The sequence below is a fragment of the Crinia signifera genome, chromosome 12, assembly GCF_055691185.1.
Source record: "Crinia signifera chromosome 12, ASM5569118v1, whole genome shotgun sequence".
Classification (NCBI taxonomy): domain Eukaryota; kingdom Metazoa; phylum Chordata; class Amphibia; order Anura; family Myobatrachidae; genus Crinia; species Crinia signifera.
The window spans coordinates 44,927,851-44,952,842 of NC_139228.1; the positions used below are offsets into that span (position 1 = coordinate 44,927,851).

Consider the following 24,992-nt stretch of genomic DNA (forward strand, 5'->3'; position numbering starts at 1 on the left):
GTCTACCAGTCCTTACACATGGGTAACATATCCAATTTCTGCAAATAATATCCATGTCTAACTGGTAAGGAACCAATGAGGGTCATGTTAAAAAATGAATGAAGGTCAAGTAAGGAACAGGAGAGGCACTGATGATGAATAGGAAAAGAACCAATGAAGAACGCAGTTAAAAACAAGAGGGGGGAACCAGAGAGAAATAGGATTGCAGTCCTGCACTAAGATGCACTTTGGATTGGATTTAAACCTGTCTCTTCCACTGGGACTGGCTTTACATCTACAGTGGACATCATAGAGCAAGGTATGGGAAATAAAATTTCCCATACCTTGAACTATCTAGCTCTATCCAGGTCCTTAGACATCAGTCACCAATGCTCTCTGTTCAGTTAACTATGTTCTCTGCTCAGCAAATAACTCTGACCCATTCCATTAATAATCTAAAATACAATATCTCACGTCTCTGTTTTCCACAATAACTGCTCATTTTAAAACATAGGATCCCAGCTAATTCCCAAGAGACATGTTATTACCCTTGCAAGGAATGTACGCTTCAAAAGCCTCACACTGGGATTTCAAACCTACACAGGGGGAATCGCTTCTAACATGTTTCCACAAGCCTGCTTGGTTCTGGAATAACCTGTTGTAACACTGCAACTGAAATAAAAAGTTACCTGTAGTATATTTGATTAATCCTTGCTCAAAACACACCTTTGTACAAGATAAAAGCAACTGGATAAAGCAATAACTTCTGGATTACTAAAAGATTTGAGAGGAAAAAAAGTGTTTAACCTTCTCTCACCATCAAATGCATTTTATACTTGAGCAAGGTACACACCAGAATGATCGTGAGACGACCATACGATGGTCGCACGATCTGCTGGAGCACATGATCTGCTCACAATCTGCATCTGATATGATTCTGATCTGCACCCAGTTGAAGGAGCCATTTTCAAATTCTGACTGCAGCAGGTAGGATCTGCAAAACGACAAGCGGGGACACGCATCGAGTTGGAATTGGATCTAAAACATGCCCAATTTACATACAATTGGTCGAGATTGCATCGAAATTGGGGGAATTGAGGCCAAATCCTTCTGGTGTGTACCCAGCATTACTCTCTCACTGATGCCCCAATGTATCTAAATACTACTAGCTTTATACTTTCACTCCATTCAAAACAAAAGGCAGTTCCTTTCAGTCCAGCACCAGCTTCGACTCTTAAATTCTTCACGGGGGAAGTCTGAGGAAGCAGGGCAGAAAACCCCTTATCCCTGTAACCATCTAAATATCTTCAGACTCACAAGGATCAAATACGTAGGAGACAAATAGAAGTGGTATCTAAGAGGCCCACTCATGCTCTGTAATGCCAGTGTATGGACATTATTGGATCTGTATTTGCAAAGATAGTTCATTGCTCTTGGCAGACAGGCATTTTACTGAATGACTAAAGCATGGACTGGGGAACCTCAGGCCCGGGGGCCGTATGTGGCCCCCGTAGCCGTTCTGAGTGGCCCACCCACCCGCCCGGTTGCTTTGCCGGGAGTCAAGTACAGGGGAATTCTCGCAAGAGGTCAGTAGTTCTCGCGAGATTCCTCTTAATCAACAGCAGCTGGAGACTGTCAGCCCTATTCAGCGGCAGCCGCCGGAGCGTGGGACTGCTGCAGCAGGACAATTTGTACAAGAAATTTTTGCATAAGGATTTTTCCCCATACCAACGGCCCTTGGCACAAAAAATGTTTCCCACCCCTGGACTAAAGAAAGCAATTGTCAGATCAACCTAATCTAGACCAGTTTCAAATCTTCCTTTTCTAGGGAAGGTTAATTAAGTGGTTGCAACTCAACCAGAAACCAGCTTGTCAAACCATGATAATTATGATCCTTTCCAGTCAGGATTCAGGAGAAGACATTGCACTGAAACAGCCCTGGTACAGTATGTGTGCTGAATGATCTTCTAAAAGGAAGAGACAGAGGTTCAATCTTAAGCCTTCAGTATCTCTCAGCAGCATTTGACACTGTGGATCCCATGGGATCTTGAATGAATAATTTATGTGAACTGGAGGGAACAGTCTAATGTTTCCTCTAAGCTTCTTTTGCAGGGTGCCGCACCCTGCCCGTTTTTCAAACCTCAAAATGCCCCCTACACTGGCCCCTCTCCCCCCCCGCACGCTGACATGCCGCTACAAACTTTTGGTGTGTTCCATCATGTGCAGTGGGCATTATGGTGTGTGGTATAATGTATAAGAGGCAATACAGTGTGTGCCCTAATGTGTAATTGTCATTACGGCAAAATATGGGCATAGCAGAGTATGACAGTGTTTAATGGGTGTAATCCTAGCACCCTGCCCTAAAAAAATCCTACAGTGAACACTAACAGTCCATAGCTGCTTCAAATCTTTTCTCAGCGTGTCATCTGGAGTATACTCATCACCGATGCCACTGCCATGTGCGGACCCACAGTGTTCTATACTATCTCCAGGCATGGGTGACTGGGGGGCAGGGGTGACAGGGAGATTGTGAGTGAATGTGGAAGAATGAGCGACAGGGAGACAGTGGGGGATGCAGGGGTATCAAGAAGACAGTAGGCGGAAGGAGAAGCAAGGGTGACAGGAACATAGAAACGTCCCTGTCCTGTACTCATTATATTGACCGATATAGCATGTTAAAAAGTCCTGATTCCGCGATCCCTACCAGGATCGGGATTTTTACACGTTAAATATCCCCCGACGCCACCTTTCAAAGTACATATATAAAAACATTATGAACAAAAAAAGTGGCTTACTGCATCAGCAGCCATATTACTAAAATAAAGAGCAGGGTGGACGAACCAAGAGATTAGTAAAGCACATGAAGAAAGAGGGCCGTACTTATGAGAGTGATATAAATGTTAAAGTTCATAAAGAAAAACAATTGTATATAACATATACAGTAATAGAACCCTGTCTGTGTGAGAAATATATGTTAGGATGGGTAAAACATGCAACCACTAAATTCCAGTTAACGAAAATAACTACAGTAGTTCTAAGACAGTGATACATCATTCAGCTGTGTATATAAACTGGGGATACAGAAATTCCAGAAGGTGTCTAAAAGTATACAGATGTAGCCTGTGTAATCTTTGCCGGGCGCCCGCCAGATCCTTTTCACTGGCGAGCGCCGGCGATAGGGACTGGGGCGCGCGTGCTTCTCACCCGCACGCATGTCCCAATATCACGGCGGCTGGGCAGTGTCTCCCTGCCCGTCTCTGCCTTAGGTAGACGCTGCCCAGTTCAGGGGAGGGTCGGGGTGGCGAGGGGGACCGGCGGTGACGGCAGGCAGGCTCCGTTGCCATGGGGCGCACAAGCGTCTTGTGCGCCGGCGGTGACCGGCTGCTGGCGGGGGGCTGGTGATAGAATTGCCAGCGCCTGCAAAGTTAAAGCCAGCTCCATCTGTATATACCACCATGACTGCAATTGCTTTAACCCTTTGATGCCAAGTGAATTTGTCAAAATAGGTGTTAAATTGGCAAATCCATCATAATGACCTGTAATGTTTACATATATATATATAGAAAATATATTCTTTTTTCTTTTTACACAATATTTCTTATTTGAATTTATATAACCAATGTGAGCGATGCTGGCATTTTTAGCAGATATTTTGCACAACTCTCACAGAAATGGTGGCACTTACCTGGTTAATCAAACCATTACAATGATACAGAAATACTGCTAATAAGCAAGAAAGGTTCACTATTGATTCATAGCCATTTCAGCAGGAAATGTAAATTCTACTCACAAACCCAGAAGAACAAAGCAATATTTTACATATCCGAATTCCTGGTAACTATCTGCAGTGAGACACGTTTGCAATTATTTTTACCTATACTGTTTGAAAGGTAATGTTTATCCCCGGGCGCTGCAGAATACATGGGAAATTAATTAAGGAGAGTGAAATCGTAACGTATAAAATCACAAGCACGATTCTTTTTTTACAAATTTTGCACAGGTTAAAGCACCTTTTTAAGGTTCAAAGAATTCTTTGGAAAAAAACACAATTAGCGGGACTCTTACTACAGGCAAAATTAGACATTTTGTATTACTGAGAAATGATTTATTGACTATCAAGTCTTCATTTATATTTCTGACCAAAGGAAACAAAGAAGTCATTAATGTCACAGCTTTTATATCAAATGTGTAAGCTGTGGGGAAAAAAGGTGAGGGATAACACAACAAGAGTGAATTAATTATTATGTTCTCTCTGTTGCTTTATAGTGTTTTGCTTTCTATGGTTAAACATTTCCACTTGTAGCAGTGGTTTTGTATTGTTTTCCATAATACAGCAGCCACCTATTGTTAACAATCATCAATCCATGTTGCGTTTCATTAGAGGCTCCTACTGCGCACACTCAATCACTTTATTGCCTGCTTAAACTGTGTGTGAATAAGTTTCATTAAGGAATTCATTAAGGAATGCCTACTTCCATGAATGGAGGTACAACACACCAGATCAATTTAAGAAGCACCTTGTACAGCTAAACCAATTGCTGAAACCAAACTTAAAGGACTAGTTAAAGAAAATCTATCATAGAATATTTAGTTTTTTTTTTCATTTAGAAGGTTTGACAAAGGTTCCATAGCACTGTACATAGGGGAAGCTTTCAGTAAGTACATTAGATACTAATATATACAAACACCTTACTGTACAAATATACCGTATTTGCCGGCGTATAAGACTACTTTATCCCCATGAAAAACATGCGTCCGGGGGGGGTGGGTCATCTTATATAGCTGGTGCACTTCGTAGGGATACACATAGCTGCCCTATGGGCATACTTTTATACATTTAGCACACTCTCCTCGCCCCCCCCCCCCCCTTCTTATGCATACCTTGATAGTCCAGATCTCTTATCAGGTCATATAAGAGACATGTCAGTGCTGCCGCTGTCCTCCCTGCCTTACCACCTGTCACATTCAGCAGTGACGTCGGCGGCAGGCTCGGGTATGGTCGGCGCGGCTCGGGGGGACTCGGGAGCGCTCAGGCACCCGAGTCCCCAGGTGGCTGGCTTAGGCAGGGGGGACAGCGGCAGCACTGCAGGGAAGCTGCAGGTGAGGGGAGCTTACAACTTTATGTGGTGGGTTTTGCTGGGGCAGGACAAACCTGCACTGATAGGTTTGTCCTGCCCCAGCAAAACCCACCACTCAAGGGGTTAATATATGGTATGGTACTATAATACTGGTCCCTGCTCCCTGTCTGCCTTCCCTGTCTCCATGTCACTAGCTGTGGAAGGTGTGCGGAAGAGGGGGTAGTCTTTTACGGCGAGTATATAACAAACTCTATATTTTGAGTGGAAATGTTGGGGGGTCGTCTTATACACCGAGTCGTGTTATATACGCTGACAAATACGGTAATTACAGTGCTCAATTACATAAAAATACAAAAAGGGGGAGAGTGCCCCTCTAACATTAGCTTACTGTACATTCTCTAGAGAATATGGGCAGACACAAAGAGAGCGGCAGAGGTATGGATAGCAGAGGGTGGAGAGATTGGGGAAGGGTTTGGAAGGCTTAAGTAAAGATGTGTTGTGGCAGAGCCAGCATTCTCCCACATGAAAGTAATGTGGAGGATCCAGACCAGGGGTTGGTAGCAGTAGCAGAATCCAAGGTGTAGCAGCACCTAGGATTTCCTGATATAAGGGTTTCCAGGGCAGTCACCTTGCTCTCCACGGTGGAATATCTACCAGAGTGATAGGCCGGGGGTGTTATAGTATGGGGCCATTGTAGCCTTTTAAGAGTCTGCTATGCTGTGTATGCTACTGCCTGTAATACTGACTGCATGTGGATTAAACTGCAATGCTGTAACCCGCTGTTAAGAAATAAACTACAAAGTCATCATCTGAGACCCTGTGTTTGTGATACTTGTCACAGTGTGTAAAATGTGCATATTTGAAGGCTTGGAGGTACTGTAGATGTAGGAATTTGCCCCGGTGTTGGGACAGCTCCCCTGCTCCCAGGACCTGGAGCAGCAGCAACAGGGAGAGACAGAGCTGTGTCTTCCACAGGACACAGCTCTAACCAGCGCCGGGATCAGCTTTTCGATCCCAGCGCTGACAGTACAGGTGGCGGAGAAGCGGCAGCAGGATATCGTGCAGCATTTGAAATTGGTTCCTATCCCGCTGCCAATCCAAAATGCCGTACACGGGGATATGAATTTCCTGCCATTCAGAGCCAATCACAGCTCCTGAATCGCCGGCCAATTAGAGGTGGCCATGGAAAGCCAATCAGCACTCGCTATGCCGTAGTTTGCCCCGGTGTCAGAGATGGAAGAAAGTAGTCTGTCTGTGTAGGACTCCTGAAGCCCAGAAGACCGCTGCGATTGAGAGAAGAAATCCAGCGGCCGCTGAAGAGGCAGAACAGAAGATCTCCGGCGCCGCCTGGAAGCGGAGAGGAAGTGGCCTAATTCCCTAGACCACCGGGTGAACGGGAATTAGGCCCACTGGTAAAGACAGTCCCCCATCCTAATCCAGATAGGCAGTCACTAGGCCTGTGGGTATTATCAGGCCTTAGGCCTGCAGGTGAATTTGGATTTGGGGGGGGGGGGGGGGGTTGCTAGGATTTGAGGTATTGTGATTCCCCATAGTGTAAGGAGCTTTCCATGGATGGTTGGGGTAAGAGGTGGACAGGCTGTGTGGCTGTCACCTACCCGGTCCCAAAGTAGGATACGGAAACATTTAGGGTGTGTACGAGCTGGCTAGCTCTAGGTAGGTGTGATAGGTAGCAGTTTCAAGGGTGGTCCCATCGATTTTCTTGCACTGTAATTGTTATTGTGAATGTTGTTTTCCATGCAGGGCATCTTTTGATGGAGTACTGTTAGTTTATGTCGCATCACACACACGCACACTGTAGTCTGAGGGGTAAGTGATGCAGTTAGTTACGTGGGTGTGGTATAGGGTTCCGACAGTCATTATCCCGACAGGCTGGACCCAGACAGCATGGTGAGCGCAACAAAGCCCCTTGCGGACTTGCTGTGCTTGCCACGCTGGGGGCACGGTGGCTCGCTACGCTCCCCACCTATTCTATTCTGCCTCTATGGGGGACGTGGACCCCCACGAGGAAGAATAGCCGGTGTCCGTCAGGCCCCCGTGTGTCGGGTTTTTGACTGTCGGGTAAATGACTGTCGGACCCCGTCCGGCACCCAGTTACGTGAGATACTAGTAAGAATTAGGCACTGCACGGCATTGTTGTTTTCGTTGCTGTTTCCTTACAGAGACCTGTAGAGTAGGTGCAAGTTTAGTGTTGGCGAGTGTCATTGTGTGTTTGTCTGCCTATCTCCCATCCTTCTGGGCGGAACCCTGTGCAAGGTCAAGTTTTTCACCAGGGTGCCTGAGTGTCAATAGGTCAAGATAGGTAAGTATCAGTATGTGTGTATGGATGTATTAAAGCTTTATTTTTCATGTGTGTCAGTGTGTGCTTTTTTTTTAACTATTTCTATTACTGTGGAACTACAAGTGCCAGCGGGCCCTTTAATGCCCTGCATGCTGGGACTTGTGGTTCTCCAAGTCCCAGAATGCGGGGGGGAGGCTTGCTGAGACTCGTAGTTCCACAGTATTAGACAATGGTTTTTCATCCTATTTTTTACACAAAGATCAGCCCGGTACCCAATGTCCAGGGGTACTGTGGACCGTACCAGGCTTCAGCCTGGGCAGGGTAAGTTCTGGCCGACCGGTCGGTAGGGATGAATGCTTTGGCAGGGGGTTTCTCTGCTGGCTGGTTGGGCCTGGGGCTGGTTCTCAAAATACGGGGGACCCCTATTAATTTTGTCCCCCGTATTTTGGGAACCAGACCCGGCCCTGGAACTGGTTTTAAAAAGTCAGTGCAGCCCCATGTTAATTGTTCCCTGTTTTTTAACACCAGCCCCAGCTCTTTGAGCCTGGTGCGGGTTACAGCCGTGGGGGGGACCCCACGCCGTTTTTTTTTTTTTTTACACTGAATCCTGCACGGATCCATGCAGGCTAAATCCAAATATGCCAGGAAATGGAAGTCTATTTTCCTGGCGTATTTGGCCGGCAATTATCTGCAGTTTGCCGATAATTAGCGGCCATATTTTAATACGGCTGTTTAGTAAATTAGGAATCACCATTCTTTTGAATGGTGATTCCTATTCATATTTCCCAATGGCGTATACATTTGTATTTGTAAATACAAATACGAATGTGCCATAAATACGAATACGTGTATTTTTGGCATAGTAAATGCCAAAAATACGAGTACGTCTAAAAAATTCGTATTTTACTATGCAAATAAGAATTTTTTTAGGCGTATTTGCCTTAGTAAATTTCCCCCTGTGCCTCATAAAAGGTTATTAATAAATCTAAGTAATTAAGGGTTAGGAGATAAAATTTGTAATTGGATTAAAAACTGGTTTCCAGGGACAGAGGGTGGTGGTAAACAGAATACATTCCAGCTGGAGTAATGTCCAAAGTGAATGTTCAGTATTGTGAGCCACCTTGTTTAATATATTCATTAATGATATAGGAAGTTACACTTAGGGGTCGTTATAAATGAAATAGTGGGTAATAGTGCACACTGCTCAAGTTCAGCAGCAAAAGCAAACAGGACCCTGGCATGCATTAAAAGGGTCATTCCAGGGTAGCCAATGTGATAGTGCCTCTTTACAAAACATTGGTGAGACCACACTTGGAATACTGTGTTCAGTTCTTGGCGCCGCACCTTCAAAAGGACATAAATGAATTGGAACAAGTACAGTGAAGGGCAACTAAGCTAGTAAAATGTCTTGAATCATTAGAATACAAAGATAGTTTAACCATGTTAAATATGTTTTCACAGGAGAAACAAAGGTTGAGAGGTGGTATGAATAATATATTCAAATACAGGATTGGGAATCATATGGAACTGGGAGATGATTTGCTCACTAACAGGCCTATACTTAGGACACGCGAACATGTACTGAGGTTCGATGAAATTAAATTCCGTACTGAATTAAGAAGAGGATTCTTCACCATTAGAGCAGTAAAATTCTGGAACTCATTGTCGGTGGAGGTGGTTACAGCAAGTACTGTTAATAAATTTAAATCAAATCTGGATACATTTTTGTCCACTTAGGGAATCCTATAGATATAACTTACTCAAGTCAGTAGTTACATGTCAAATAGGTTGAACTAGATGGACTTTTTTCAACCTTAATTACTATGTTACTATGTAACATTCAAATAAATACATGTTCCTCTACAATCCTTTAGTAGTGCAGCACGAAAGTAGAAACTCTTCAAAGCTGTAAAGGTCCATTGAAAGGAACCAATGTTGGGTTCCTTCATTTATTTCAAATTATGTTTTTTTTATAAAAGATGAACAATCATTTTCATTGTTACAGTATGCCTCAGAACAAACAAATTCCAAACATGAAATGTTCAGTCTCTGCTTTGCTATAGTCTTTTTCCCCTCATGATTATAGTACTTGCCATTTGATGTATAAAATAGTTCTAGATTTCAGAAAATGTGCCATAAAATCGGATGAGAAACATTATTTGGGCGGTTTATAAAAAACAAAACAAAACAAGAGGCAGAGACTGTAGCCGCAGCATGTACTATAATGGATTTGGGAAATGTTCTACATAAATACATAAAGCAATATGGGGACGGAAAAACAGTACGTCTGTATATTTTATTGGGTTATAAACTTACAGGATTCTATTTTTAGTTCCTACATTTTACATTTCTGTACAACAACTCATCAAATTAAGAAAACAAACATTTCCCAAAAGTGTACTCAGTTGTATTTATGTGCAACATGGAAAATTAAAGTAAACCATTGTCAATGATGTGTGCACATTTATACAATTTAATGGTGAATGTAAAGAGTACCCCCACTCCTACGTGAAGTATTGCTTAATGTAAGACATGGTCATTATTCGTTTTACACATAGAACACCATCTTGAAAGCCCATTGGTATGCTGAGCAGGCTGAAAGTGTTATAACACTATTGTATTCCACAAAGTAATACCACTTTGCCACCAAAACCTTAAAAAAAAAAACAGGTCTGACCTGGATAACTGAACTCCGTTTCAAGCTGTGTCATGGATGCTTGAAACCCCCTTTACACTGCAGGCTGGACCCAGCTTATTGCCAGGTCATTCCTTTGCCAGCTTTTGCATAAGACATCATCTCCAAGTATTGGTGCTCCGGCTCTCCCTATGCTTTTAGAGTGCCTGTTTGCTTCCTGGAAGGTTTCGGTCATCTTTAAGCTCTTCTAAGGACACATGCGTTACAGTTTCACAGGTGTACTTCTCCAGTCAAACTCCCCACCTGTCACTGTTCACAACAGTCAGCTATTGCGATCAATGCACCATAACAGAGTTCATGTGGGGGTGGACCCTGGTAGCTACCATGGACGGATTCCCAGGCAGATCACAGTAAGCCATTTGGAGAAGGGAAGCGGAAGCAAAGGCCAATGTGGCCCTACATTCCGAGTAATTTGCTATTTATACAAGACATCTCCTGCGGCATTAGCCTACAGAAAAAGACGAGAGTGTGTACCTAGAACATCCTGGGTACGTATAAGTGTGTAGTGCACAGCTAAAGCCTCCCCTTAATTAATGAAATGGGGCAAATAAACGGAAATACTGCATCTTACTGACTGCACAAATGATTTACTACATTTAGGCTCAGCTCAAGCTTAAGTTTTTGGTAAGCAAATATAGAATTTGGTGCCTCTTGGTGAGACAAACCTTTTAAAAGGACAGCATGTGCAGCAGGTAAAAAGGGGTGTGGTCTCACAAGGAAGAAAGATGGCTACACGATAGTACCTCAATGGGTACAGGGAGATAGTGGGTGTCAGGAGATTCTGAGGTGAAAGAGAGAGTGGAAGATGTAGATTGCATACCACCAAAGGGAAGTGCGCTGAGCTCAAGGTGAACTAATCTGCCTCTCATGCTAATATCCCATTGCAATGACGTCACCTGCGGTCTTTGCCTCTGTCAAATTTTGCCCAAAGTCTGGTAGCCGCGGTCCATGTCTGATTAAACACTGCATCTGCCGAATGTGCTTCTAGGTAGTCTGGGGGTGTGGTCAGGCTGCCTGCTGCCCTCCTCACTCCAGCACCTTACTCAGCTGCAAACCCGACATAACGGTCAGGCCGGTCCTGACTACATTGAAGTTTGTTAAGTTAGCCAGGATATTTTTTTCTCAGTAATGCAAGTTTATTCGAACTTTTATCCATGCAGTCAATTAAACAAATTAAATAGTAGTCAACTATATTATAGGGCCAAATGAGGATAGCAGCTGTTGTACCTTGGAAAGTGTGGTCACACATCACTACTGACAGTTTGCAGACATCTATTAGGGAATAAGGAATCTCGAGAATGTTGGTAGACATGCAGACCAATAGTGTGGAAAGATTAGTTGACCTCTATTTTTATGTGACCTGTCCAGTAATTTTTTCATTAAACACACTAACAAGGGGAGTTGATGTTCAAATTGCATAATACAAATAAATTATAGAATTGTCTAAGGTTAACAAACAGCCTACTTGTGTACTGTACAGTAATCCCGCAGATACTGTCAGTGGCGTAGCAATAGCCCATGCAGACCCCACTGTAGCTTGTGGATGATGGGGGGTCTGCAGGGACTATTACTACATTTGTCTGAGGTCCTACTGCGCATCTCAGAAAATGGCCACCCCCTCCTCTAGCATCTCTTATATATTTGGCTACATCTGTCACTCAAAGTGTGTCTGACCCTCTAACGCTGGGTGGAGCCTCTGACTCACATGACAGAGAACCAGCCCAGTGAGCCCACAGTCATAGGAGGGACACCTTGCTCTGCTCCTGCACTTTCCTTTTAATGTATGATTGCCATCACCTGTGTTGAAGCACCTTTCCTATCAATTAACCTGTTCAACACAGATGGAGGTAATCATACATTAGGAAGAAAGTCCAGCGGCAGAGCATTGTGTCCCTCCTGGCATGGGTCATGTTGGGAGGTATGCACAGTGCCAGACACCCTCTGCCTCCCCATGTTACCCAGCAAAGACACAGCTACTCACCAGACACACCAGGTGAGCGCCCCCCGCCGCCGCCCCCCTCCCGCAATTCGCGGGGCCCCTCCCACTATTTGCGCGCTCCCCGCCCCTGCAAATCCCTCCTACCGCAATTCGCGGCAACCCCAGCCCCCACGACCCCCCCTCCGGCGATTCGGGGCACCCCACCCCTCGCGTCCCACCCCTCCCGCAATTCGCAGCACCCACCCCTGCGACCCCCCCCCTCCCCCAATTCATGGCACACACCCCACCCGCCACTTCCCCTGCCGTGGACACCCCCCACCACCCCCCCGTCGCTGTGATTCACAGCAACCCCAGGATCAAATGGCACATGCAAAACACTGACACGGCTATGGTCGACGATGAAAAAGGTTGACATGAGTTTTTGAAGATTTATGTTTCATTTTAAGAATGTTTTCATATTCATTCTCATGTGTCGACATGGTCACCAATGAAGTGCCACACTTATGTCAACATTTACATGTGTTGACCTTTCTGTGTTGATTTTTTCTTGTGGCGATTTGCGGCACCCCAGCGACCCCCTCCCGTGATTCGCGTCACCCCCCCCCACGCGACCCCCCTCCCGCAATTCGCGTCACCCACCCCCCACGACCCCCCCTCCCGCAATTCGCGGCACCCCCCGTGACCCCCCCACCCCGCGCAATTCAAGTTGCAATACAGGCCATCTGTCATACAAATCTAACCATATTTCTCACAATACAAACGTTCACAAATTAAGGGGGCGCAGCCCCTTACGACGGTGTGAAGAGCGCCCGTAGGGCGTGATTAATCACCTAGTCCTGAATAACTGCCATTGTTCAGGATGCTAGAGGAGGCTGTGTCAATTTTCGGAGGTACAAATGGGTACACGCAACAGACCCGTGGTGGTCGAATAGGGAATCCCCTGACAACAAGCAAGACACAGGCAGGATTAACAGGACCAGAGACCCGCGGTGACGGCCTTGGGGGAGGGAACAATAACTCCTATTTTAATGTTGCGGATATGTTCACTGATTCTGGTGTGTAATTTGCGTAAGTTGCGACCTATTTACCGTTTTCTGCAAGGGCATTTCAGAAGATAGATGGTGTTTTTCGTGTCACAAGTTAGGGTTTTGTTGATGGTGAAATGTTCCTGTGTTTGATTGGAATGGAATGCGCTTTTTGGTGTGGTTTGTCTGTAGTTAAGGGTTTGGCAGCAATTACATTTTCAACAGTGGAAGAAGCCTTTACTGATTCCCTGTCCCCCCAAAGTGGTTTGTGTCACTGTCTTGGTTATTGTGAGATGGTTTTTAATCACTTGTCTTCCTATGTCTTTAGCATTTCTGAAGACGATGTCTGGTTTTGGTGGAGGAAGGTTTGTAGTTGATCATCTAGGTGTAAGAGGTGCCAGTGTTTATTGATGATGGATTTGACTTAAGGTGCCAAGTCAGAATAGCCTGTGATGAGAAAAACTTTATTGTTGGTGGTGCTGATTGATTGATTGTTTGTTTATGTTTATATGTAAGGAGTTCACACCTGGTTTTTTCTTTTTTAAATCTTGGCATGCTTTGTCTACCTGGGTTGCGTCATACTGTTTCTCAAGAAACTGTTTTTTGAGGTCCTGTCCTTGTGTTTCATAGTCTGCTACGGTGGAACAATTGTGTCTGATATGTGTAAATTGGCTACGTGGGACACTGGAGATCCAGCTGGGATGGTGATTGCTATGTGCCCTGATATAGCTATTGACGTCTACCTTTTTGTGGAATGTTCTTCTAAGTATCAAGTGACATAATTAGCACCATCTATGGACATTATTTATTTATTTATTTACAGTTTCTTATATAGTGCATACATATTACGCAGCACTTTACAGAGTATAGTTGAACACTCACACGAGTCCCTGCGCCAGTGGAGGTTACAGTCTATATTCCCTACCACATGTACACGCGCACACAGACATTCTAGGGTTAATTTTTGTTGGCAGCCAATTGACCTACCAGTATATTTTTGGATTGTGGGAGGAAACCGGAGTATCATCCAGTAATGGATACACCCATGCACACATTAGTGCTATAGGTTCCTGATGACTGGTAAGACTGACGTACCAACTGCAGTTTCACTTAAGGTGGCCATATACACGCAGATTTATGGTTGGAACAAAAACATGGTTATGGATGAGAGCAAATTACAGTTGACCATTTGCTTGGAAATGCTGGAAAACGGACAAACTGTCACTCATCCATAACCATGTTTTTGTTCCAACCAGCAAGATCTGAAGATAAAACTTACTAGTGTATGGGCACCTTAAGTTTCAGAATAATCTAAAGGCCACCGTACATTAGAACGATTTTGCGCGAGTTTGGAGGATTCCGACCATTCGGGTCGATATATCGTCTGAAAAGTGCCACATCGTTTGTATTTTCCATCCGATCCGATGCGCAGTCCCGTAGGAGTCGGATAGGAGCCTCTAGGTTGGTATCGCAGAAAGATTGACTGACAGTTTCCAGTTCCTCTAGCCCCTAATCCAGCCCATCAGATATACCGTATAGTACAATGGTATACCAAGATATATATCATGCGATTTATCTTGACTTGATCAATCGCATGATATATATCTTATGAAAAAAATGGGATGCAATCACTCCCGGGAAGTTCCAGGGGGAGTTCAAGGGAAATTGCATCCAATTTTAGCATCAGGTATATCGTTCTAGTGTAAGGGGCCCTTTAGGTTACTTTTTTATGAAGCGAGTATCTTCTTTAGTGCCTACTATAATTTAGTATATATAACTGCAAGTTTTGACCGCCAACAACATGATAAACATTACCCAGTACAAAAGGATGCTGGACCTGACTTACCTGTGATCCTTTCTTGCTACCTGGTAAGTTGATGATAAGAGTTTTGCCTCTGATTCCACAGACTGGTCTGGGGAAACAAACAAAAAAAAAGATTATAACTAAAATAAACAAACAAAAATATCGTAATGAATTGGATAGATTTCAATTGAACATACTACCATTTTCACAACATCCAGGAACAGATTAACAATGGGGCGGGAAAGTGCTCCAGCATCCAGTCTCCACATGAAAAATCGGCCCAACATCATACTTGACTACATTTGAAATCTAGTTTGAGAGAGATTATTGTTTGTAGTAGAATTTAACAAGATGCCCTATTGAGGGGGCGTCGAACTCCACCGAAAGGGCGTGCCCAGTTCCATATATCGCTGTATACTGTACGTGCTTAAATTCTTGTAGCAATATAGTTCTAGAGATTATTATTGTAGTTCATTTTTTATAATCAATAATCTTATGACCAATGCAGGGAAATGGTACTGATAATCCCATCTGAATATCTATGAATCCCCCCCCCCCAAAAAATAAATAAATGTTACAGCTAAGTAATAATGCTTAGGTGAAATCAGGCTGATTCCTAGACACTTCATGGACACTGGGTGATTGCTACTAATTCAGGAAGTATCCTGCTGAATGCAGGAGTATAGACAACTATGCCCAGCATTGTGGCAGTACAATGATGATTATCCAATTGAATAGGAGGTATACTCGAGATTGGAAACTCAGAGTAGAAATAGGCGCCCTATGGGGTGTGTCGCTAAGCTGCTCCTACTTGAGGGGTGTAAAGCCCTCTTGTGGATACAAAAGTGGGAAAAAAAGGTGGAGCGCTAAATGGATCAATTGGATATCACAATTTTAATATATATAAAATATTAATTAAAAAACAAGCAAATTATAACAAGACAATAATATTATGTCGGTGACAAAAAACAATAATAAAAAATTACATATATAATAAATAGGACAAGGAAGACAATACTTATGTCTCTGCGTAGCTGCCTTTGTGTCCCTTGGAATAAGGGGGGCTTTTTACTCTCCGGATAGTGCACTACCGAATTGGTGGTTGGCAAGTTGCCATCCTGGATGGTATTAGGAGACGCTGGAGGATGATCTGGTTCTCAAAAATTGGGGTCCTCACTAGGTTGCGCTGATCCCAGTAATAGATGAAGGCTGTGGTTAATTTTCTCGCTGAAGGAAGATCTGAATACCTTCTGAATGAAGGGTCCTCACGATGGTGCGATATTGGATATCCACAGAATGCAGGTTAATGACTCCCAGTTGGAGATAGGAATAAAGCTGGGATCCGGAGGGTGGCAATGAAAGGGAAGCTTCCAGGAGAGTATCAGATAGCGGGGGGGGGGGTCAGTAGGCAGAGTTAAAGATTCTTCCCAGTCCTTGTTCAATAAAAGCAAGTGCTGCCTAACATGTTTCGCCGTGATCTCACGGCTTTATCAAAGGTACCTTTGAGGACCTAGTGAGGACCCCAATTTTTGGGAACCAGATCATCCTCCAGCGTCTCCTAATACCATCCAGGATGGCAACTTGCCAACCACCAATTCGGTAGTGCACTATCCGGAGAGTAAAAAGCCCCCCTTACTCCAAGGGACACAAAGGCAGCTACGCAGAGACATAAGTATTGTCTTCCTTGTCCTATTTATTATATATGTAATTTTTTATTATTGTTTTTTGTCACCGACATAATATTATTGTCTTGTTATAATTTGCTTGTTTTTTAATTAATATTTTATATATATTAAATTTGTGATATCCAATTGATCCATTTAGCGCTCCACCTTTTTTTCCAAATGATGATTATCCACCCAGCTGGACATGATGCATATCTAAAGAATTAATATTGCATTTCTATTTCTGTACCACAACAATTATATATTTTTTTATACATAGGGATATTTAGGGCGAGATTGAGGCTGCTATGTCACACACACACAGCACTGGTCACACACACACACATACACACAGCACTGGTCACACACACACACACAGCACTGGTCACACACACACACACACACACACACACACACACACACACACAGCACTGGTCACAGTTCCTACTCTTCTCAAAAATAGGCAGTATCATTTTCAAGCCAAGGCCCCTGTGACCATTAATCCAGCTCTGATTACATACAGAACTGACAATGTCTCCTCCTTCCCCCCGGCCGGCTGGACTCACGCGAGATCCCCAGCGCAGCCCAGAGCCAACAGCAGGGACATCGCTGTTGAGATAGGGCTTCACCAGCCAAAACCAGCATCAGGCGAACCTGCTATCATTTAGATAGCAGCGCCGATTTGGACGGGGCGCATAGCTGGCTCCTTTATAAACAGGGAGTGCACCCCATCTTTATAGAGATGGGGTGCACCCCATCTTTATAGAGGTTTACCGAACGTCTGTCCCCACCTCACCGGCTGACTACATGTAGAGGTTCACCCCACCTTTATAGTGGTTTGCTATAAACATTTTAAAATACAGGGTCAAACCAGTTTTGAGGTCTGAAAGCAGCACATGGCTCTTCATCGTCACTTTGTTTTTGCAACTGAACACGTGCATGGAGCGGAGATTCAAGCTCTATAAACCAATCACACCGTTTTCTCTGCACATGTGCGACGCAAAATAATCTTTATTCGGGAGAAATACGTGAACGTAAACAGCAGACTACACATTCTTCTCATTGGTGAGTACTCAACCACAGTTTATTGTTGGAATGACAAAGGCTGTATTGATGTATATGTTGTGTGTATCATGAAAGTAACGTCCTTAATTATTTATTTTTTTGAACAGAAATTTAGAAAATGGCTGAGAAGAACGTGGAATTTATGAAGGAGTTTATTGAGGCCTACAGACACCAGGACTGTTTTTAGAATAGTAAATCCAGAGATTATTCCAATAGGCAGAAGACAGCTGTAGCGCTGGAGGAGCTGGTAACGGTCAGCCTCCCTTAATACTCCACGGCAAACATTGAATGGGTGCTGGGAAGGATTGCCAACATGAGGACAGTTTTCAAAAAGGAACAGCCACTATAAAATAGTGTTAATTTAGGCGCTATCTGATGTATACAAGAAATATAGTTTTTTTTATAAATAAAAATGATAAAAATTAAAAAAAAAATTTTTAACTGTGCGCGTGCCGCTCTAGCTGTTCTCAGCACAGCGCATGGCTGTTTTCCTTATGTAAGCTACGTTATCAGCATAGCGCCGGGCAGCAGCAGCGCACACTGCTCAGGGCTGACAGGTCAATGTGGTACTTGTAGTTCCACAGTGAAATAGGCAGTCCTGCACACCGCTGACAACCCGGCAATTTAGACTGCTGCGCACCGCTGACAACCCGGCAATTTAGACACTAAATCGTCTAAATCCAGAGACTCTCTGAACCGGACAACCCGGCAATTTAGAAGTCTAGATTTAGACGTCTAAATCCAGACTCCCTGCAAACCGCTAAGATGGGGCATCTAAATTTAGACGCTAAAGCCACTAAATTTAGTAGGGTCTAGGGGTACACTATTAAACCTGTTCACAATGACACTAGTCGATGTAACAGCTGTCGACCTTGTTAATTCCACTATCCACGCCAACCCGAAGCGTATACCTTCACAGGTATCCGCGTCCCCTCGCGGGCTTCACAGGTATCCGTGTGGATTGATAAAATATTGGGATTAAATGCGTGTATATTTCTTTAAGACTTAAAGTGCTCCCAGTCCAGCATCCACGACCTGCTAACTTATATGGTCAAATGCAAATATAACCTCAGATATTGTAGCTGTGGGTATTACAGTTAGTGTCTCTGTATAATATTTTTCAATTAGTTGAATACAGACATTCCTCACTTAACAACCTACCTGTTTACCGACCACCCGGACTTACGACCTGGGCCTTCGTTTAGCGTCCGTGCTGTGACTCCTTGGACTTACGACCCTGCCTGCTCTGATTTATGACCTGCCCGCCTACCCTCTCGCAGTTACAACCTGCCCTACCTGTTTAGCGACCCACGCCTCAGAAGTCTTAAGGGGTTTTATATATGCTCGTTTAACAACCAATTTACTTAACGACCGGGTCGTAGGAACGGAACCTGGTTGTTAAGTGAGGAATGTCTGTATATAGCAGCAGGATATATAGCAGCAATCCAAAAACAAGGTAACCCTGTTTAGGGTATTAGATGGAGTGATAGATTCCGTATGCGCAAATTTAGCGCTTCTCTCACCTGCGCTTTTGTGCGCTTGATGGACTTGGAGTGAGTCACAGCGGAAGTGTCCCTCCGGTTGGTGTGGGTGAGTGAGGAGCTGGACCCCGGATCAGTGTTCCCTCTAAGCTGTGCGCACGTGCGCGCGCACACAACTCGACTAGCGTGCGCACAGACCTTACAACAGAGCGCACAAAGCAGCAGTGGTCCCTTTTTGCAGTTGTGGAATCAATTAATGTGTGTTTCACCCATTAACTACATTGTGTGCTGTGTTTTGAATGTTAAAATGTTTAATATCATTTTGAAGTAAAGTTAACACTAATGCTGAACGTCATTTTCCAGTTATATATAAGTGCCGCACAAAAAATTAAATTTCCTTCCAAAGTTGCACAGCCAAAATCTTTTGCCGCACACAGCCTTCGTAAACTTAGAGGGAACATTGCCCTGGATGTTATGGCTGGTCACTGCTCAACCCACCTTGCCCGAGCCTGTTGTTTGAATAAGCAGTGGCTGGCGTCTCTCTCACCGGCGCAGCCGACTGCCGGCTCTCACCCTGGAGTTCTCCGCTGGCGCTTGCTGCTACTCCCTTCGGCTGGTAGGCGTCTGCTCAGTTTGGGATGCTCTCTCCTGTGTAGCTTTGGTGAGCGCTGAGAGGTACAGGTCAGGTGTGATGGGTCAGGGAGGGGAGACACTTGCTGGGCTTCCACTAACGCTTTTCGCCCTAACAGAGCGCTTTTTCAAAGAGTCGACTCTTTGAAAAAGCCCTCTGGGGCAGTATGGATGGTGTAATGGTTAGCATTACTGCCTCACAGTGCTGAGGTCATGGGTTTGATTCCGACCATGGCTCTAACTGTGCAGAGTTTGTATATTCTCCCTGTACTTGCGTGGGTTTCCTCCGGGTACTCTGGTTTCCTCCCACAATCCAAAACTATACTGGTAGGCTAATTGGCTGCCAACAAATTAACCCTAGAATGTCTCTCTGTATGTGTACATGGGGCAGGGACTGATGTGAGTGTTCAACTATACTCTGTAAAGCGCTGCAGAATATGTATGTGCTATATAAGAAACTGTTAATAAATAATAATTATATATATATATAATATATATATATATATATAACACTTTTTATGCTTGATGAAGGGCAATTTGTGAGGTTCGAAGTGAAATTGTGTATTTCTTTGTGTTTTGAAAATGAATCAACTGTTTTAGTGGCCGGAGTCCAGCTTCCTTCATTCTCCATATCAGCCCAAATCACTGCCACTATCTGGTGCGCAAATTATCATTTCTCAGCAATCATTTGTTTATAAGGAGCTTTCTGCCCGAACTGTGAGATCTGGTTTGAAATCTTATCGCTTTTTCTTTAACTGGGGCATAAAATGCAAGCTGTTGTCAGCCCAGATCTCCTTTCATAATCTCTTGTGTCTGAAGTCTGTGAGCGGTAGACTGTCTAATAGCCATACTTCAAAGTGGGATTCTACAAGTTAAGAAAAGTAAAGCTTTGTACAAAACGGATTCCAAAAGCCCTTCAAATCACTGACATCGCATAGAAACAGGGCTGCATCTAGTGGTGTTACCCGTAACCCCATTAAGAATGCCTTTGCTGTATCATCAGCTTGTGCCCATCTATTATCTCCTCTGAAGGTCCCCATACACAGGTCCAACTTGTCTGAGGGACCTTGTCAAATTGGACCTGTTTTGCCTTGAGCTCTATGAGAGGGATCCTTCCGATTTGGCACTAGATGTGCCATTTTTTACATACATGTAATTTATCACATATAAAAACTACCAGGGAGCTGCCGGGGGAGTTCAAGAGAAATCAGATGCAATACATCAGTGCTAAAAACACCAGCAATGTGCCACTGATGGTCCGATTGCAATAAATGTTATGTGCTGCACATACGATAAATAGGATCTGATCCAATGCGCACAGGAACACGCTTTGGATCAGATCACCTCCGATTTGGGTCAATTTCACCTGCTATAATCAGCCCAATCCTTAGGAATTGAGTGAAATCGGAACTAATCTGACCTATGGCGATTCCTTGTCTCATCACCTTATCCCCTTGGGCAGGCTAATATTAGACATCACGAAGGCAACTATGCCCCAGGCAAAGTTAAAATATGCTGACGAAAAGGCTGGAGGGGTAATATGGCCATGTAAAAGAGCATAAAGGCCACTGCCTCCCCAGATGAAGGTGCAATAATCAGGCAATAATATGGCTTGTTTTGCTTGATTTTGTTTCTGTTTTTTATTCCCTCAGAAGAAATGGGGTTAACTCTTTGGGCAGTATTCAGTGAGGTCAATTTGCCATGTTTCATGGCGAATTTATGCTATTTTCACTTTGGAAGGTGATTTTTTGTGTCAGAAAGTGAATCACCCTATTCAACATGCACTTTTCACCGTCAGTGAACAGTAAATGACGGACAATTTGCCGTCTGATAGTCTCCGCAATTTGCTGTGGTTTTTCAATGTGATTAGCCGTGAGTGTATTCAGTGAGAAGATGGCAAATTGGTTTCTAAGTGATTTTCGTCGTGTGTCACTGTGTAGCAATCGCCATCTTTTCATGGTGAAGTGGAATGTGAACTTTTAAAATAATGTTTAAAAAAAATAAATTAGTGTAAAAAAATCAGGAATTTTCTTCTGTGAAGGGGCATGCACATGAATATATATTTAATTTAAAAAAATAATATATATTTTTTAAACATAACAGCCAGCAGGGGGCTGAGAGCTGCTCATTACATATTCATATTTTCACTGCTCCCGATCATTACATATGCACGATTGGGAGCAGTGTTAGCGGCTCCTACCCGGTCCCCTGCTAGCTTTCCAGGGGGGCAGCTTGTGCTGCCTGGGTCCCCGGGAGCTCTCCTCTCACCCACATACATTCTGGGGCAGGCAGGGAGACTTCCATCTCCCTGCCTGCCGCTGTCCTCCCTGCGGCGGTTAATATTCTCTGGCTGCGAGTCCTTGCGGCATTGAATACTGTGTCAGCGAGGGCTGGCAGCGAAGGCTCCAGCCCTCCGGAACAATGCGACTGTGCAACGAATCCTAAACAGGATTCACTGCACAGCGCGATTAAAGTCATTGAATACTGCCCTTTATATCAGACCAGATGTTTGCGAAATGCTTTAATTGTGGGGAATCCACTGGTCTCACTTTAATATAAAGCATCACTGCTGAGGGTTTTCTCACCCTTGTGCACATCACATTCCAACATCACTATCATTGATGTTTTTATGCAGTAACGACACAAATTCTATCTTTTAAAAAATAAATTCAGAAAATACTCATTCTAATATATTATTGAAATTAAATATTTAAAAAAAAGGGAACCACATGCAATTTTTTCTGTCCTATAAACACTACAAAGAAATACTTTCCAGTAATCATTCACCTTACCAAAAGGTTAAAAGTAGGATTCTTTGTGAGGGTTGGGAAAACAAAAAAGGCACTAGTAGTAAAAAGCATAAAAAAAAAAGAAACAATAGATCTATCTTTAGATGTAAATACTTACTATGAGTAGAAAGAATATGGTCTTCCCACAAGGTCTATCATTTTTTTTTAAACCAACAACCTATAGCGCTAATAGTTGGAGCATTCATTTTTTTAATTTGACAGAAGATAGGGGAGATATCCCACCCCACACTGCAGATTTTTTTAATTTTGGTTTTAAAGAGGAGGTTCAGCATGTGTGTGCAGCCAGTATGGGGACACATATTACATTTATGAAAAAAAACGTTTTATATACAGGAACAATTATGAGCATGATAGGGAACAGGTTTCCCTCAAACTCATATATTAGCAGCAGTACTTTACTAGTGCTAATAGGTTTGCTGTGGGTAAACTTTCCAGAACTTGTACTTATAGAAACCTATGTACTTATTTCCTCACAATTTCCCAGAGAGGGGTGTAAATGATCCCTCTTTAATCCTCCATGTCTTGTGCATGTGCTGGCTAGATCTGCCCCCTGTATTCATGCACACTGGGTTAATACACACCTGTATGCATGTGATAAGGGCTGAGATATATGTGGGTAACACCTTAAATCATCAGAGTGAATTCTTTTGAAAAATGTCAACATTGGATGATTTGATGACACAGGAATCAATGTGGCCCTTGGATCCACCTCAGACCACAGGCTTATAGGAAATCACAGCAACCATCTTAAAGTACCACCTATATACACACAATGGAATAAAGCCCAGTCTTATTTACTATAATTGTGCTGAACCCTGTTACAGATGGAGCCATCCTCATCTAGCCATCTCTGGATAGCCATGGTGAGCCATGGCCATCCAAGGCCTATTGTTCTCAGCTGCAATACAATACATAGAACAATATAGTAGGGGATTAGCAGAGTAATCCCATTACTCACTTAATCCTATTAAAAGGCTAGATGAGGATTGCTGAATATGTCCAATACCCATGGCTGCGAATACATTTTTAGTCATACACATTAGTTCCCACAGCAAGCGCATTCATTTGCAAGGCAGGATTTCACTCTAGCGGGGCTGCAGCTTAACTGAACGCTGGCCATGCGATCAGATCTGAAGCAACTCCTTTTATCCGAAGCAGCTTTGCTTTAATATGCAAACACTGCAGGAGGCAGGTTAACCTGTTTTGGCCCAGTAGCTAAATCGGCTGAAATTGTTGAAGGTATGGAAAATGTTGTCCCATCAGAATTACACACTGGCAGATGCTCAATCAGTTTAGTAATATCACTTAGTTGTGAGGGGAAATACGGTGTAAATAATAAAAATATGGTTTGGCCCAGCACACTGAATGATAGCAGTAACCAGATTTATGCTAGTAGATTCAGAGAGCTTAGTTACATATATTTGTAAATACATGGGTAAGCCCCCAAGCTATACATCAAGGCTTCTCTGAGTATTGGGGGTCCCTATTGCTATATCTAGATGTATTGAAGGAAAATCTGGTGGCAATATTATTTTCATTGTATTGATTTTTGAGTAACACACCGGGAAGTGTTGTATACAACAGGTCAATAGATTTATACTCCTTTTCCACTAGCAAGCTGGGTCAGACCCAGTAATTTGTACCGGGCTGGACCTGGGTTTAAGACACACACACTACAATGCTACATGGTAAATTGCTGGATCAGCCCGTTTACATTTAACCCTGGTAAGGCTGTTTTGGCCGAACGCCAGCACCCGATTCCCACCACAACCATGCGAGGGAATGTGTTAGGAAGACATCCCCCTCACATGTGTCGTCAGCCACCCGCCCCCAGCAGGCATTTGCCTACTCTCATACCCATGGGCATTCCAATAGCATGTGCAAACCTCAACCATTGAGGCAGGGGCCAAATTCAGTTCACTACGAGTGAACCACAAAACGGCCCCTAAGTAATACACGCAAGTCGTTAACAACACCACCACAACTTGATGACCGCATAATTTACTAACTGGCTTTTAAAAGTTCCTACAGGCAATTGATGGGAGTCACAGTACATAATACACAAACACAATTAGCGGGAAGAAGATCGCATTATTATTATTTAGCATGGATGGTGTAATGCAGGGGTTCTCAAACTGGGTCCTCAGGACCAAACACAGTTCCCATTTCCAGGTCAACCGGCAGGTGCACAGATGTATTCATTACTGAATGACAGGTGGAGCTAATTATTTCACTTGTGATTCTATGAGGAGACCTGCAAAACATGCACTGCGTGGGGTCGTGAGGACCGAGTTTGAGAACTTGTGGTGTAATGGTTAGCATTACTGCCTCACAGCACTGAGGTAATGGGTTCGATTCCCACCATGGTCCTAACTCTGCAGAGTTTGAATATTCTCCCCGTACTTGTGTGGGTTGCCTCCGGGTACTCCGGTTTCCTCCCACAATCCAAAAATATACTGGTAGGTTAACTGGCTTGCAACAAAAATAAACCCTAGAATGAATGTATGTGCGTGTACATGTGGT

At 43.7% G+C, this 24,992-nt stretch overlaps 1 protein-coding gene across 37 annotated transcripts in view; it reads right to left on the reverse strand.

The window, feature by feature from the left end:
• Positions 1-24,992, reverse strand: part of GPHN (gephyrin) — a 435,418-nt gene that overhangs the window by 226,967 nt on the left and 183,459 nt on the right. For all 37 annotated transcript variants that reach the window (XM_083166733.1, XM_083166721.1, XM_083166724.1 and 34 more), the window contains exon 6: positions 14,862-14,928. In XM_083166733.1, coding sequence (XP_083022859.1) covers positions 14,862-14,928 — 67 coding nt within the window. The remainder of the gene's footprint in view (positions 1-14,861; positions 14,929-24,992) is intronic.